Source organism: Anguilla rostrata, chromosome 6 (assembly GCF_018555375.3).
Source record: "Anguilla rostrata isolate EN2019 chromosome 6, ASM1855537v3, whole genome shotgun sequence".
Classification (NCBI taxonomy): Eukaryota; Metazoa; Chordata; class Actinopteri; order Anguilliformes; family Anguillidae; genus Anguilla; species Anguilla rostrata.
This window is the reverse complement of record NC_057938.1, coordinates 18,078,255-18,095,955: the sequence shown is the minus strand read 5'-3', so window position 1 is coordinate 18,095,955 and position 17,701 is coordinate 18,078,255. Positions and strand designations below refer to the sequence as shown.

The window sequence follows — 17,701 nt, the reverse complement described above, 5'->3', positions numbered from 1 at the left end:
TAGCTGCGGGCCGGGAGCGCCTGGCTAACCGCGTTAATTACCCAGCTGTCTCAGCTCACTTCTCTGAATCAGGTGACTGGAGACCCGTGTGGACAGAGCGTCACGTCACATGACCCCTGAGGGAGGTCACATTTCCTCTGTCTTTCTCCTTTCCCTGCTTCGTCTCCCTCTATCATTCTCTCTCTCCCATGCTCCCTCTACCTCGGTGACACAGGTGTTCCTGCAATGGGGTGGCCCCTCCCCCGCTCTCTGCGTGGTAGGGAGGGGTTTACCGCCCCCTCCCCCCCACTGTGACAGGCTGACTCTGCCCGTAGGCCCCGCCTTTCCATCCCTCCTCCCAGCTGGCCCCCTGACCAGTCCCTAGGATGTGGACTCGCATTCTCTCTCAGAAACTCCCCTTCAGATGTTGCCCATCGATCGGCCGTTGCTAGGCAACAGCTCAGGTAGCCACATCGCCGCCTCTCTGGCCCTGAGGAGCGGCCGCCGGCCCCGCAGAGCGGCCCGCCGCAGCGCCCGTCACGAGAGGCGAGTCTCCGGCCGGCCGGCACGCGGCTCCCGCGACGGGAGGGCGTCGGCGCGGAACCGCTAAGCGGCACGCTAACCGCTAACGCTAACTCTGACCCTCGGAATAACCGCCGCTGTCGGCACGCGCTCAAGGTCAACGCGATGAGCGAATCGCTTAATAAAAAAACAGCTATGGGTCAAATAATATAACCCTTTGAAGAGTAGGTTTACATCAGCATTAGAATGATCGGTTAAGAAAATTCTGATTAGTGATATTAGCATATTAGTGATGTCACACCTTTAAGGGTTAAAAGCAGACAGAGAGAGACAGAGAGAGTGAAAGAGAGAGACAGCTATGCAAACATCCTTTCCGTGGGCGACGGCGTGGGCGTGTACTCGAAAGTGCGCCGTCGAAACCCCGAAAGGCCGAGGTCGCGCCAGGAGAGCGCCGATTTCAGATCGCTCGCGGAAAAAAAAAAACGACAAACGTCAAACGGTCTGCGGGAAACCCGACTGTGTTGGTGTGGCGAGCGAAAGGCAGCGTGTTTGTGAACCGCAGCGGGCTTTAACCCGCGCAAGGATAGCGTCACTCCAGTAGGACGTACGGCCAACGCAGGCAGGCGGGCGCGTCACGAGTGAAAGGTGAAAGGGCGGCCCGGCTCAAAGGAGCGTTTCTTCGTATTCGTCACGAAACGATGGTGGAAGATAACCCCGTGTCCCGTGGGGAGCGATGAAAAGCTTCAGAGGAGACGCATGCGGGACATGACAAAGTGGAACCGTTTGGCTCACTTCAAAAAAAAAAAAAAAAAAGAGAGAAAGAGAGGGCGAGGAGAGCGAGAGAGAACGAGAGCGAGAGAGCCAGGGAGTGAGAGAAAGAGCGAGTGAAAGCGAGAGAGCGAGAGAAAGAGAGCGAGAGAGACGTGGAGAGCAGGGTGCAGCACCGTCTCCCAGGACTGATAGCTCTCATCAGCGCCCCATGCAAAGAGCAGTGCTGTGTAAAGTCCTGCCGTCGAAGGCTACGGCACTCAGACAGTGAAGGACAGGAGCCCTGGAGAGCTGCACCAGCACTGCCGAGTTCCCTCTGTACTGAATCGCTCAAGGGCCCAGTCCGCAAAGAGTCTACATCCAATCACAAGCGCCTAACGCGGTACAAACTCTTCCTCGTATTTATACACGCACACCGCAAGCCGGGGTCAATTCCCCAACGTGAAGCGACCCTCCTTGCCCCACCTACAGGAGGTCGCTCAAACGTGTTCAGACTCCATGGAGTGGCAGCCCAGCAAAGGCTGCTTTGAATCTGCACGCCGCCCTGACCCAGGGAGGAAGAAACGGGCTCCGAGCTCCTGCGTCTGTCCGCACGCTCCTCTCTGCCCCGCCAGGGGAAGCCGGGCAGAGGCCTTTCATCAAATGCCAAGACGCGCGTCCTTCCGCTGAATTTCACAGAGCACCCGCACCCCAGACGGGGAAACGGGGATGCTCTTTATCGACCCTCGCCTAATTAACAGCGCAGTTCCCCGCGATCCCGCTCCTGGGCTAACGAGCTAATCGGCGCGTCGCGCTTCCCTTCTTAATCCGCTGGCGGTACGGTTCCATTACCGCGGCTTCGTGTCCCGCTTGCCCCGGCGGGCCGCTAAGCCTAGGCTGAGTAACCGGGGCCGTCCCAAGGGAGGCGGCTTAAACGCAAAGGCGATGGGGGGGGGGGTCGTCGCGGCAACTTGTGGGTGGGTGGGAAATGATGGCGAACCCTGCCGTTTTGGGAAGTTAACCCGGCTGGCGGCCTACGTGTGGCTTTGGGTTCTCGTGGTGCGCTGGTTTCCCTTCCGCTGGGACTCTCGCTGCCCTGTGGCATTTACAGAGCGAGCCAAAGCCTGAAGCTCTGCTCGAGTGGCTCCAGAGTGCTGCAACGGCCCCAAACTGCCCCAAACTGCCCCCAAACTGCCCTCAAACTGCCCCCAAACTGCCACAAACTGCGGCACTGCTCTGGATAGGACCCAGGGCCGGTTCTATGAGAAACTGGGAATTTACCAATATACTCTTAAGGACTGGCATGGCCACGTTCCTCAATGTCACACCGCTAAGTCCTTGGCGGTAAGAAAGGCGCCCCACTGTAACCGCCAAGGTTAAAATGGGGATGTTGTGGTGAATGCCATTTTGTTTTGATTGCAGTTTAGAAGCAGTTTGGGTATAAGAATGGCACCGGGGTATATTACTGGATGGAAGTGGGAGGTTAATTTGCCCCGTGTGGATACAGTGCACCCTGGCCAACTGTGTGTCTGTGTGTGCGCATGCATGCGCGCATGTTCTCATGTGTTTGTTTGTGCTTGGTGTTTGCATGCGTGCTGTGTGTGTGTGTGTGTGTATGCGCGTGTGTGCATGGTTCATGGATCCCGTCCTTTGTGCTGAAAGCATGTCCAGCTGTCCCGAGCTGATCTTCCATCATCACGGCCCTGAATTTGCCGCTGGGGGAATTTCAGATACCGCAGCCGCCTGTCCGTCTGTCCGTCTGTCTGTCTGTCTGTCGTCCCTCTGTCTGCCAGCGCAATCGCCAGTCTGCCTGTCTGGCAATCCTTCTGTCTGTCTGCCTGTATCCATCTCCGGTTTTGGGGGAGACGGGCCGAAGATGCGTACAGATGCACCACCGCAAGTCAGCCCTGAATCTGCCCTGGACCCGCAGCTGTGAGCCCGGGCTTCTGCACTGGCGCCGCTGGCTAATCGGAGAGCTAACGTGCAAACGGGCCCCGCTTGTGCAACCGTGGGTTTGTCGGGCCGCTGATCCGCCGCGCGCTGGCGGGGGTCTGGCAAACGCGCGCCGGGTGCCCAGGTGAGGGAGGCCCCGCCGTGGCCGCCTCCAGAGGCCCGCTCCATCGGGAGGGCTGCGGGGCTCCCGGGGCTAAGGGCTCCCAGCGGCTAAGGGCTCCCGCGGCTAAGGGCTCCCGCGGCTAAGGGCTCCCACGGCTAAGGGCTCCCGCGGCTAAAGGCTCCCGTGGCTAAGGGCTCCCAGGCCAGGCCCACGCTGCGTATCCTGGGAACCTCCCCACAGTCACTGTGCCGAGGCTCATTGCGGCTGGCAAACAACTTTCAGTGGCAGCGTGCGTGCAGCAAAATGCATGAGAGAGATGCTGGGTAAGAAGCGCATGTACGAGAGGGAGAGAGGGAGAGAGAGAGCAAAAGAGAGAGATATACACACACAGCATACACATGTATGAACTTACACGCAGACACGCATTCACACACACACCACGCATACAGACACACACAAACACCAACATCACTGCCGTTTTCGTTATGGGTCTTTTTTGTTTGTTTGTTTTTTTAACCAACTAATCCATAATCTAGCTCAATCTATAATATATATCTATAATTTAATCTATATTGTACAGTTTCATTTAGTAGCCTCTGCTTTGGCAACGCAAGCGGCCACATTTGTCATGCCGATAAAGGGCTCAGAAATTTGATACACAGAGAGACAGAGGAAGAAAGAGATAGCAAAAGAGATAGAAAGAGAGAAAGACAGAGACAGAGAGAGAGAGAGAGAGAGAGAGAGAGACAGAGCGAGAGATACGGTCTGTGGTAATGAAGTCACCAGTCTCTAAAGAGGAGCACGCAAGTCAGGCAGCTGTCTGCAGGCTCCACCGCAGCCTGTGACTCGCAGACAGACGGGGAGTGTGTTCTCTCAGACAGCTGGAGCCGCGTGTGAGCCAGACCTGCGACCGCAGGAGCGTCACGCGGCCCTAACGTCTGACTAACGGCGCGGCGGCCCCGCCCTCGCGCCCTGAAACCGCCCAGGCCTCCGCGCCCCTCTGCTTCATCAACGTCCCTCCAGTTTCGGTGACGCCCCGCCCGTTCAGACCGCGAAAACAAGCGCGACCCCCCCCTACAACCCCCCCCCCACCCCCCCCGCAAATCTCCCTGACCCCCCGGCTGTCAACTGAGCTTGTTCCCGCCGGCCACGTTGCCGTGGCGAGCGACCGGCGGAACGAGCTCTTGCCTTCCGCGCCGCCTCGGCTAACGGCTCGCGCCCGAGGGCGTCTCTCGCGCCGCAGATGGTCAACAGAGGCCTTTTTTCGGCCTGGGCCCCGCCCGCCGCTGCGACCAACCAGCAAACAAACAAACAAACAAACAAAGAAACGAACAAACAAACAAACGAACGTGCGAACAAAAAAAAATAAAAGAAAGAGAGAGAGGGGGGGGGGAAGAAAGGGGCCGTCCGGAAGGATCTCTGTTCAGCGTGCGGGCTCCCCGCGCGCGGCTCTCTCTGGAACCCCAGCGGCGTACTCAAACAGGCGCGCGCCGGCGCTTTGTCTGAACGGCCGCGGCGAGCGTTTCCTATGTGGGCTCGGCGGCTCCTACGCGCCCTGGAAACGGTGAGTCACAGGGGCTAACGGCTCCTCAGTCGCCGCGGCACTCTTTTAAAACAACCACCACGATTTACCGGGCCCCGGGACCGGCGGGGCGAGGGAACCCGGCTTCGCACGCCGTTCTGCCGGGCCGGGCCGACTCTCTGCGCTCCGGCGGCGGTGTCCTTCGGCGTCCTGTTCCCTGTCCGACGAAGCGGCGCGTCGACTTTTCAGGCCGGCGTCTCCGTCGCTTCCCGCGTTGCGACACGAAAACCACCCCCCCCCCCCCGAAGAAAAACCACGAAACCGCGAGCGTCGCGAAGCGCCAGGGACGGCGGAGGACTCACTCCCCGGGCATTCCTGCCGCGCACACTCATGCATCCGCTTCTTCTTAACGTTTAAGTGGAAACACATTTCCGGCCCGCAAAACATCAACTGCCCCCAGGAGGACTGGAAATACAAACGCATGTGAGCGTTTGTGTGTGTGTGTGTACGCGTGCCTTTGCGTGTGTGCGTGTGTGTGTGTGTGAAGTGTGTTTGAGCAAAGCCAGAAACCGTGCGGAGAAAGAAATTACAATAAACAAACAAAAAAACCGAAACTCTTAGAGCGAGGTGCCAACCCTGAATGCGTTTTTAAGGCTGGAGGCATCGCTCTCCCAAAGCTACGGAGCGGAAAGCCGGCTGCAGACGGGACAGCGGCGGAGGGGGAGGGAGAAACCCCCCTGCGGTAAGAGAGAAGCCCTGGCGATGATGAGGCGGGCAGAAGGCTCGTGCTGAGGTGCGAGACGGCGCCAGACAGGGACATGTCACAGCCCCGCAGTCACTGCTCATTATGCAGCGAGACCGCGCCTGCTTCACAGGTTAGTGCGCTGCATTCAGACTCTGGGGCGTGTGTGTGTGTGTGTGCGTGTGTGTTTGTGTAGGGGGGGGGGAGGCGCTGGATTTGTGTGTCTGCAAGTGTGTGTGTGTGTGTGTTTGTGTGGGGCGGGGGAGGCGCTGGGTGTGTGTGTGTATGTGCGTGTGCATGTGTGTGTGTGTGTGGTGGGAATGGGGGGAATGCTGGCTGTGTGCGTGGTGTGTGTATGTTGCGTGGTGTGTGTGTGTGTGTGTGGGAAGGGGGGAATGCTGGGTGTGTGTGTGCGTTGTGGTGTGGGGTGGGGGATTTGCTAGGTGTGTTCGTGTCTGACAGTAAAGGTGAGGTCAGTCTGCGGTCCAGACGTGACTGCATGTCTGATTACCGTTTTTCCCTCCCGCTCTCTCTCTCTCCCTCTTTCTTTCTCTTTCTCTCTCTCTACCCCCATTCTTTCGCTTTCTCTCTCCCCCTTTCTTTCTCTTTCTCTCTCTCTCTCCCCATTCTTTCTCTATCTCCCCCCTTTCTTTATCTCCCCCCCCCCCCCCCTCTCTGTCTCTCTCAGACGCGTGCGTCGACAGAGCAGAGGGGAGCAGGAATGCGGTCTGGGTGCCAGACGAGACAGCAGACGGTATTTCCGGCGCACGTGCGCCACTCCGGCGCAGACAGGGCTCCCCCCCTCCCTCCCCTCCCTCCGCCCAGACAGGGCCGTGCGCTCCGGATTACGCCGCGCACCTGCGCTCGCTATAAATACTCCCGCCGACTCCCGCGCGCCGCGCGCACACACTCCCCCCTCTTTACCGTCGCCTCGCAACCGCCGCGCCGTTGACAACGGGCAGACGGTCGCCGGGGAGAAAATGGCCAGGTTGGGTTAGCTGATGATAGTGACTACGCAACCAAACGCTTCTTTAGAAGAAGAAAGAAAAAAAAAAAAAAAGATCCAGGGCACAGTGGACGAGTGAGGTCATGAGACGTGAGTCAGCCCACGGTAAAGTTTTACTGTCGCTCGGTTTCCTTCGCCGGGGCTGCCGCTCCTTCGGGTTCCTGGTGACTTCAGATTTCTCGAGGGGAGGGGGAGGGGGAGGGGGGGGGGAGGGGAGAGGCAAAAGCCACAAGAGGACCTAACCTAATCGCACCATGACGAACGTTAGTTTCATTTGAGGCTGCACAGAAACACTAGAAACCAGAGTAGCTGTGATGCCACGAGTATTTCGACAGAGATTCTAGGGGAACACGCGGCGCCTTTCTGAATTCCTGTAAATGTGTTTCCATATTACTGTAATGCTCAATAACAATGCCATACTATTTCCTTGAAATAAAAAAGCACTACTTCTTTATCTGAATGAGTAATCCCAGGAAGCTATCAAATACTAGATGACACAGCAGTAAAAAAAAAAAAAAAGTAAAATTATTCAAAATATAATTTATTTTGATTAATTCCAATCTTTAAAAAAGCTCTTTTCAGCAGTGTTAAACTGCAAATCATGAAAAGTACACAAATTTCCATCACTTTCATTGGCCATAGTTTTATTTTCTCTCTCTGTGCTTCAGAATCTTCGAAAGCCCATTTTCAGGGGTCTTAGAAACCACTGGTAACTTTATCTTTCATTTTCTATGTTTCATTTACCAGTAGAACTGCTCTATTATATCTAAGGAGGAATCATTTCCCACCAATTAATTTAATTTAATGGAGGAGGAAAAAAAACACACAAAAAAAGTAAGCAAGTCTACAGTATATCAGCAAACTGAGGAGTAGCTATAGCTAACACATTTAACACTTGAACCCATTTTCCAAAATACACTGCTAGGCTATGTAGAGTGTGACCATAACTGTAAAACAACAACAAATTCACTTGCACCAATCCATAAAGTTAATTTGTTTGAACCTGACAACGGCTGCATCTCGCTTGCCTCAAAGAAACGACCAAACGGACCAGCTGATGCGTGGGGTAGAGCGCTAACTCTCTGGCTACGGGAATGAGCGCGAGGATTCTGTAAATAAGTTTCTCTCTCATTAACAGCTACGCTCGACTGTAGAAATGAATGGACCGGAATTTTCCACAGAGGCCCCCGCCCACAGCAAGGTATTTCAACCGAAAATTCTTCAGCAGCATCACTCACCTCCTGATTTAACCCGTGAGCCCCGATGTGAAAGTGCTCATAACGCAACATAACAGCATAACATAACATAAAATAAAATAAAACAAGAGCAGGCCATTCAGCCCAAAAAACGTTAGCAATTTTCCTACCACTAAAGAGCACCTAGCGCTTAGTTTACCTACAACTAGACAGTACCTAGTACCGTATTAAGCCTAGTCTTGAAAATCCCCAGAGTTTCTGCCTCTAGTACATGACCTGGCAGGCTATTCCAGGCAGTGACTACTCTCGGTGTGAAAAAATACTTTTTTTTTTTTTAACATGTGCGGAATTTACCTTTTGCTAATTTCCATTTATGCCCCCTCGTTCTGCATTACAATACCGTCCCCGCGGCCAGGAGCTGAACAATCAGCCCGGCAAACGCGACGCCACATAAAAAAAGCCAAATGGTCCTCCTGCGTGTGAACCGCCAGTGTGAAACCCGAGCGCGACAGACTTCGGTCTGAGGCTTCTGTAGGGGTGACATTTGACCGACCCGTGGCGATCTGCGAGACAGTTGGCCCTCTCCCCCCGCCTTCCCCTCCCCCCTCTCCCGCCAGACCAGCTGGAAGCCTCCTCCAGACTCAACAAGAGGCCACGTCACCTGGCCGACTCCAGCCCTTCTTCACACTCTATCTGGGTCAGCTCTGGTTTAAGAAAACATCCAACTGTGAAGCAAAAAAAAACCCCTCACAGTGGGCTGGCATTCAAGCCCAGGCCCAGGGAAGCTTTCTCCGACCAACAGCAGAGCTCTACAGCGGAGTCTGAAGGGGTGGGTGGGGGTTCTTATCTTAAAACCACCACATTTTGCCGAACAAACAGCCGCCGAAGCAACGCGAAAAGGGCGCGCGCTCCGATTTAGACAGCAGGCGGGAGAGAGACGGCGACGCAGCCTTCGGCCACACTTACTTTGTCCGGCGTCCTCTTGGGCTGGTAGCTGAACTTCTCCTTCATCTGGTCCAGCAGCTGCTTGAGCTCGGCCTCCTCGGGCGAGCCCAGGTGCTTCCGGCCCAGCTGCAGGTAGCAGGGCCACTTGGCCGAGTCGAAGCCCCAGTGGCAGGTGCGCTTGTCGGGCGAGCGGTGCGAGTGCATGACGAACTTCTGCGGGGCGAAGAGCAGCTGGCACTCGGCGCACTGGATGCAGGGCGCGTCGGGCCGCCCGTAGAAGCGGGGCACGAACAGGCCCTGGCACTTGCCCAGGCACTGGTGCTCCACCTGGAAGCCGGCCTCGCCGCCGCCGCCGCCGCCCTCCTTCAGCGGCCCGTGCGCGGGGAGCTTGCCGCTGGGGTCGCGCGGCAGGGCGGCGCCGGGGTGGAGCAGGGCGTTGCAGAGGCGCTGGGCGTCGGTGAGCGTGATGAGGCCGCAGGAGGGCGCGTTGAAGGGCAGGATGCCCAGCACCTTGAGGATGCTCAGCTGCTCGGCGTCGCAGCGGGAGCAGTAGACGTACAGCTCGTCGCACACGGCGTTGATCTGCTGCAGCGAGAACTCGCGCAGCACCGAGTTGAGCACCTGCGGCAGGCACAGCCTCTTCTCCCCGCCCACCATGAAGCAGGAGATGGACTCCCCCTCCAGGAGCGAGTGCGTGAGCTCCGTGGAGCTGTCGCAGGGCACCAGGAGGGGGCCCCCGCCCAGGACGGGCGGGGAGGGGAGGGGCACCAGGACGGCGGGCGAGGCCCCGTCCTGGCCCCCGCCGCGCGCCGAGAAGGCGGCGGGCCCGCCCAGCGAGCTCTGGCTGCTGAGGGTGAACTGGGCCAGCGTGCGCTTCAGCCCCGGGCTCAGGTCCAGGGCCTTGGCCCCGCACCCGGCCGCCAGGTGGTCCCGCCTCCCGCCCCCCTCCTCCATTTCGCAGGCGCGCTCCTCCGGGTTCTCCCGCTTGACCTTCGGCGTTCGGGGCGGCCCGTCCTGGCCCCTGCGCTTCAGCTTCATCTCCGCCATCAGCCGCTTTTTGATGGGCGCGTCCTCCACCCTCTCCCGCCACAGCCTCTTCATGCTGCCCTTGAACGAGCTCAGGTCCTTGAAAGGGGCTTTCAGGCTCGCCTGAGTTCCCGCCATCGCCGTAGTCCAATCCACGGCCTTCTCTTCCCTCGCGCGACTGCTTCTTCCTGAAAAACTGAGCCTCTCTCTTCTTATCTTTAGCTTTTTTGGCAAATCTTCATGCGTCCACATACGTGCATGATGTGGCTGAGATGGAATTTGTTTTCAATTTCTTTTTCTGAGGATGTGGGAAAAAGATTTGGAAAAGACAGTGAGAAAATAACTCGAGTACAGGTAAAAGCTTCCCTTCCTTCCAAACTCAAACCGCCGGTATTTAACATTACATTTCCCGTGTGGTTAAGCGGACAGGACGCTCTGTGCTCTCAATAAGATATAAAATTTTAAACATCTCCTGAAGACCAAAATAGGTAGTCACATCCGTTAAATAAATAATTTATATGGATATGGGGAGAGGTTTTCGCTTAAAAAAAGTGACTGTGGCTGTAAGTAAGAGAACGGCCACTGATGAGGCGAGAAAGACAATTCACCACAGGACTTAGATGATTCACACACCTGGAAGGGTCTGTTCTGTCTAGCAAATTCACACCAATAAGCTCAATATAGTACAGAATTTACCAACACCGCCGCTTCGAAATGAAGCTATTTGGCCATAAGGCCAACAACTTGCTCAAATGCATCCAAAATATCCCTTCATTACCCTTAGTCCACATTCCTGATAGTCTGCTCACCCCAAGCTGACCCTGTCCACTAAATCAGTGTAGTGCAAAATGGTGAGAAAACACCCCAAAAATTTAACAGCACTCATTTGACCTGAGGTCACCTGGTAAAAGACGAAAAACACATCCAAAAGATTTTGGGTTCATTCTAAAGCTTTTAATTCAACTAAAAGCTTGTAATCCGACATACATTCGCGGGGTGACACCAAATTTGACAGAGGAAACGTATATTACCAGCACCATGAACAGTGAAACACAAGCAGCTCTCCAAGGGCGCATTAATAACAGAAAGCCATTAAAACCTATTAACCGATCGCAAATTAGTCAAATTCTATTAAATTCAGCTGGACCCACAACGTGTCTAAAGCTGAAAATCCAATCATTTCGAATCACGGGCTAGGCTATTTTACAAGAACAGTGTACATTGGACAGCCAACCGAAACTGTATCCCGGCACAATTATGATCATAAAATAATTTTAGCTCAGTTATAAAATTGTTCAATATAATGTAATTATTTGCACGCCTACACAGTTTACCTACCCAAAACGACTCCGACCATGTAAATTCCAATAAGGACTTCGTTATATTCCGTTTGGAATATATGTAACGCGCTAGCTCGCTACCAACAAGACCTAACCTCCATTTATATTTATAACAGATGTGTCCGGTGAATAGACTCCAATCGTGGTAAGAGCCAATATAATTCCCGTCGTAAAAAACCGTCCTTATGGCACCGAAATGTACACTAACCTAAGCAACAGTACAGCGAACCGTGTCCGTAAAATGCAAGCTGCTTCTTGAGGCTGTGGGCTTGCCCGCGGTGCATATGAATTTCCCAGTGCGTTGCACCTAATTAATTTGTCGTTTATTGTCGTTAATCCGCTTTTCTTCTGCATAGTTGCGGTCGGACGACGCCGACATTGGGGCAAAGCAAACCCAGCTATGTCGTAACTCGCCAGCTATCTGGTTCGCCTTGTCATTTCTGGTCGACAGTCCGCTTTCCCTTCTCTTTCACACTATCACCCCTCCCTCACGAGCAAGGACACCGCGCACAACTCTCACTCGCCCAGCCCGACCATTTACACCCCCACCTCGCTCTATAACCTCTCTCACCACTGCTGCCTGGCTATGGGTTCTGTTAGCTCGCTAACTAGAGTAGAGAGCCGTGTCGTTTGCGGTAATGACATTCACTCATTCGCTAACTGCAGATAGCTCGCAAAGCTGGCTTCCTGGCTGTCTGCCTTTCGTGGAACTACCTCGCTTGCTTGAGAGCTGCCTCCCATACGCTGAACCGCACAGAATTAGCTAAGCAGACAGATAGATACAGCTAGCCAGAATACAAGTTATCTCACTGAGTATGCCAGTCAACTAGCTCGCGTGCAACATAGCGAACCACCGAGCATTTTCCTTCCCAGTAACGTTAACGTTAGCTATGCATTGAGTAGGCTTCCTTTTAAAATGACCGCGACACGTTAGTAATTATTTGGACATACACTAGGTAGGTACCACAAGCGGTTTAGTGATATCCAGTTAGTTCTAAGTTAGCTAACTAATGTTACCTTGCTATTCATCAAACGTTAGAATGCCTTCGCCAGTTTTTTTCACCCTAGCGTTCTACTCGTAATGGCACTTTTCGTTTCCAAAGCCGGAGAATACGCATAGATTCCTAATAAGAAAAACAGTTAGCTATGCAATTCCAGTTTAAAAGGGGTTCTCATGGAAATGCTTTTCATAAATCAGTAAGCTAAATATCTCACATTAGCTATCTCGCTGTAAAACTGACCAGGCAGTCGCGAGCTAGCCAGCTTCACATCCCCGCGTTAAAACCGTCAAAGTGGACTATAACATTACCGGTTGCAATATTTACAGGTTAATTTCGTGTAAACCAACACAGAAGCCAGATAAGACGAGCTAAATTGTTACACTGTTACACAACTAATTGCTTAAATACAAAAAATGAAGGTACTTGCCTCAAAGCACAAGCTTTGCCTCCGCTCCCTCGGTGTCCCTTCGCTCTCTGCCTGACCGTCAACAAGATCCAGCCAGAAACAGCACTACAGACGCGCAACGTCACTCCACAACAGAATGGGCTAGGCTACGTCAGCCAGACCTGGGCATGTCACGGAAACTGCGCGGGGGTGTCCGTCTGTCTCGCAGTCTGGGTTTGTGTATATCTGCAACGAGTGGGGGAGGGACTCGCCGGCAGAGCAGTGTCGCCAGCCGTCTGTACAGTGTTTTGGTGGGAGCCTTGCTTTCAGACCCCGTATTTCTGACTTCTGCTTCACTTAAATAGGTCACATATTAACACATTAACACACTGTAGTCTGGGGCCAGCAAATAGAAAGTTTTTTTTTTTGCATGACTCATGTTGAATAATGTGCCTTAATTTTTTTTCTTCTATATTTTCTTTAACCTGGCAGCATTTACTTTTTCTACAGTTTGGTTTTGAACAATAAACATCTCAACCTTTTATTCATTTGTATGTGGTCTTTCAGCATTTCATAAGTATGATTAGGGATTCCATTTATATAACCACAAAGGAAATCCAGTTTTAGTATTTCCAAGTAGGGCTTAGGTTTCTTTGAAGGAAAAAAGAAGTTCTCGAATCTGTGTGCGCAGTGCGCACTCATACATGTGTGTGGGAAGAGTGTGTTAAGTGCCAACAACAGTGAAGCAGCTGACAAATTAAAGAATGATGCCAGGAGAGATAGTTTCCATGTGAGCCTCTGAATGAGTCAAAGGACTAACACATTGAGGTAACATTTACTCTACATTTGTATCATTCTGTAAGCGAGAACATATCTGTAAGTTAAGATATGCTTTTTGTAAGTAAATAAGATTACATTTTAGCTCCTTCCACATCTGTGCCAGGTACGTATCCCACTTAGATTTTAACTCGTATAAAGATCAGGTTTTCACACATCATGCATGTACTATATCAACCAGCTCATCTTGCGGCAAGACATCAGGAGTGTAGATCTTTCACTATAAAGAACTTTTGGCCTGTTTCATATCAAAGCCCTCTTAAATGACAATCTTCTGGCTGAGGCTCCCTATGTCAATAAAATGAACTGTTAACCCAACACCCAGTATAGGCCGCATTGCAGTGGCTGTTGAACTCATTAGTGCATGTCTAAAAGACATCATATGCAAAAGGATCTGTCTGACAAATATTCAGAAGAGTAATAATGTACTCAATTTTATATTTCTTCTGTTCCCGTTCGGGGTCGCCACAGCGGATCATCCTGATCCGCATATTTGATTTGACATATGTTTTACGCCGGATGCCCTTCCTGTCGCAACTTTCCCATTTATCCGGGCTTGGGACCGGCACTATGAATGCACTGACTTGTGCATTCCCAGTGGCTGGGTTTTGGGGCATTGGCCAGGATAACGAACCCAGGCCACCGGCGTGGCAGACGGAAGCACTACCACTGGGCTACCCCCCCAATAATGTACTAAATTAAATCATCATAATCATAACACCAAAGATGTGAAAAGCAAACTTTTTGTGTGAATACATTATTTATCTCAAAGTTTTGACTATATCTTTTAAAATATGGAAAAGGACAAAATATTCTTGAAAAGTAAAATTATTACATTTTGCTTTTGGAACACCTGGGAAAACACACAAAAGAGCAATGAATGCTCAGAAATGTTTTAAGTAACACAGCATATTCCTTTGAAGGCAACAGATGACAAACCTAGAAATGCAAAACAAAATGTTTCAAAAACCAAGTTCTAAAAATATCTAGTTTAACAAAATCTCTTTTGTCATTGCTTAGCCATTATCACAAATGTAATTATGCTAAATGTTGAATTAAAACTGACATAAGTTTGCACAAGTAACCAATTTGCCTTGAGGAACATTTTAAAGTTTTGCGCAAAGGACGGTTAGATGGAACTCAAGAGCATTTCAAGCTGTGGTGATTCACTGCCTGGTGGCATTCAGCTGGAACACAGGGAGTAGAGCTGATGTCTGCTGCTCACAAAATGTAGCCCCTTCTGAAAACAGGGCGCTGTGTGCTTTGTGACCCCCATGTCATCCAACTTGAACTGTTGACAAGTTTTCTTTCATTTAAAAGAGTCGGGATTAGGTAGTGAAACTCATTGTCTGAAAAGAAACCAATTAACACCAACAATCCTGGTTCTCTACACTTGAGGAGAACAGGAAAACGTGGAACTGGAGCCACTGGCTCCCAGCAATTATTCCATTGTTAAGAAGATAAGGAGCCACTTGGGAAAACACAGACAAAAAACAAAACATGACTGGATGTTTAGAGGTACATTGTTTCTTTCCTGGTGTCTTATCCCTCCTTGACCCTCCAAGATGTTTCCAAGCTTTCCTCACCTAAGTACTTTCCTGGCATAAGAAACCAAGAGCACATCAAGAAGAATGAGCCGTTTTTGAATTTAAATGTATCTGACCAGACAATGATGTACTGGAGCCTTACAATCACCATGGTATTGTTATCTTCATTATACACACAATGCCATAAGGTGAGGGCAGAACTGAACACATTTCCCTGGCCAGTCAAGTCCTGAGATCATAGATTCCTGTTATCAAATTACTCCTGGTGTTGTGTAAGGTAAATTAATCGTTCACGTGAACTATTATTGCTCCAATCCATCGTTCATTAATAGTAAAACATAAAACTGCACCAAGAGTCTGGGAAACAGCTGGGAGCAAAGTGATCTTTTCCCGTATCGATCCGAAAGCTGGTGGGATGCTCTCTTTGTCTGCATCCAGCTTCCATTAGTGTCTCCGGGACGACGCTTTAAGCACACCCAGGAGAGCAGACCTCAGTCGGAGCTTAAGATAAATACATTACGGGACAATGAGATAAATTTGTGGCCCTCACAACACGGAACACGGAGGAAGCCGCCCTCAGGACCGAGGCATTAGCTCGCCCATACGCCACGGAGCCCGCCGCGGGCCATCAATTCTGACGCGGCACAACACAGGATGTCGGCTGTCTGAACAAGCAAGTCCCCACCCCTCGGCGCTTCCATGGTTTTTTTCGCGTGCCAGTGCATTGTGGGTGTGGTTCATAAAGCATGTGTGGCATCAACTTTCTCATTTCAGCATTACAAACATGACATGGCGCAACCTTATAGAACAGAAAATGTAGGTTATGAATGAATTTCAACCCTATTGCTTTAATAATTAGTATCATTATTTTGGCAAATATAGATTTTTCTGGGGGAAAAAATTAATATTTAAGATTCCGATTAAAATCCAACAAAACATTTCAATCTACTCAATGAACACGCCATTGATTATACCAGGACAATGTATAATTTAAAGGCACAGTGAATGAGAGATTTACACTAGCGGGCAAGATGGCTGAGGTCCTTGCTGCCAGTTCCTTCTGTAATGGGGATAGGAGTAATTCATTTGGCATGCAAATCCAAAAATGGATCAGCACCTGGTCCTGCAGCGTATTTTCTACAAAGGGATCAGTCTGTTGCAGAATAGGCTGTTGGTTGCTTAATTAATGTCCCCGGGGAATAAAAATCCAGCAAGCAAAGAGCAAGATTGTTTGTGAGATCCACCACCATTTAGATCATTAATCAAAAGTGACCTTCAAGGTTATGGTTTTTTTTACCCTCCTCCCTGAGAATCCCAGAGTCCCAGTGCTGCAAGAGAACCCCGGCAATGTCAGATCTGTGTTTAACCCAATGGCATCACACAGCCATGGGGAGACAAGGACATTGCACACCTATAAGGTCCCTCACGCTCAACTGATGTCCTTCCCAATGTCATATAAATGCATTTTCCAGAAAGTTCCCTGGGATTCGGAGGGGTTACACACACCAGTCTGCTGAACTCACATGCACCTTATATTCTACCCACGGGAAATCATAGTTCATTGAAACAGCAGTGGATGCGTTTTCAACATTTTGCACAACAATTATAGAGAAATCGCATTAGCTGAATAGTTTTGTTGTAGTCCATCTAAAATACGTTGTTTTACTCACCTTAAATACATATTATCTTCTTTGATGACCCTGTGCATTCAAAATCAGCATTCTCCAACAGTTACGCAATGAGTCAAAGAAAACGAATGCTACAATATTACGGCAAGCTTTTCAGTTGAGATCTTGCTTTTTTTATTCTCAAGACAACAAAGTTCTAAAACGGACTGCCACAGGAGCATTTAGGATTGGTCTTTTAATTGCGAACAGTAGCTGTGTCTATTTAGCGGGTTGCCAACCAGAAGCTAACTTGCAGTGCCAGAACAGACATATTGCATCAGATCTCCAGCGCTCCCATTTACAAATGACATACTTCACAAGAAATGTTTTCCCCATTTTTAAATTGGGACAATCAAGCATACATCTTTATCTGCATGGTTTACGGAACACTTTAAATGCAAGAAGTGACTGTACATGGTCTTTGAAATGTATTATTGTCAGGATTGCAATTAATTTTGACTTTTATTTTGGATTTCTTTTTCACTTGAGCATTAGCCGACTCGTATGTCACTTTCAGTTGAATTATCAAAGATGTTCAAAGAAGCACCGAGCCGCACTTGAAAAGATCAGTTCTGATAAATGGAAGATCATGAAACAAGCCTCTCGTTAATGATCCGTCATGTCAAAAATTGACATAACAGTGAAGACCGGACACTACCAATCTATATTCTCCACATCCCTTCACTGCCAGGTTTTTAATGATTTTGATAAGCTGAAAGCTTGGTTTTAATTGAACAATTACCACACTTATGTCCCAAAAGCAGTGTACATTTTCTCCATCAAGTCACATCTGGGCATACATTTGGGTACTTTTTTTTGTACACTTAAAAACCATGATTTTGCAGCAGTTTCCTGTACCCAACCTTCCTGTCTCTGGAATCCCCTTTGGCTCTTTTTGTACTGTGGGCAAGGGGGAGGGCGCAGAGAGAGAATGACCTTTCAACTCTGGTTGAGCGTGTGGTTGGTGGGGGAAATGCCTGTGGTCACATGACTCAGTGAACGTTCAGGAAGCACTGTGGTACAGCACATGGATCCAGGTTTATCACACTGGTTTAAAGTGCAAAGAATCTACCCTGTCCTTACACGAAAAAGGTAAAATTATACAGCAAATGCGGCTTCAACTACCTCAGATAAAGAACAATACTAACCTGAACAAAGCTTCTAGTTCAATCCTACTGAGACC

At 50.6% G+C, this 17,701-nt stretch overlaps 1 protein-coding gene across 4 annotated transcripts in view; it reads right to left on the bottom strand.

Moving 5' to 3' along the window:
- The window catches only part of skila (SKI-like proto-oncogene a), a 30,431-nt gene extending 17,756 nt beyond the window's left edge, over nucleotides 1-12,675 (bottom strand). The window contains exons 1-2 of one of the 4 annotated variants that reach the window (XM_064338771.1): nucleotides 12,510-12,675; nucleotides 8,737-10,039 (exon numbers count right to left, since the gene is read on the bottom strand). In XM_064338771.1, coding sequence (XP_064194841.1) covers nucleotides 8,737-9,993 — 1,257 coding nt within the window. In that variant the 5' untranslated portion in view covers nucleotides 9,994-10,039; nucleotides 12,510-12,675. The other 3 variants (XM_064338768.1, XM_064338769.1, XM_064338770.1) reach the window with 3 other exon arrangements.
- Between the last annotated feature and the right edge of the window lie 5,026 nt (nucleotides 12,676-17,701).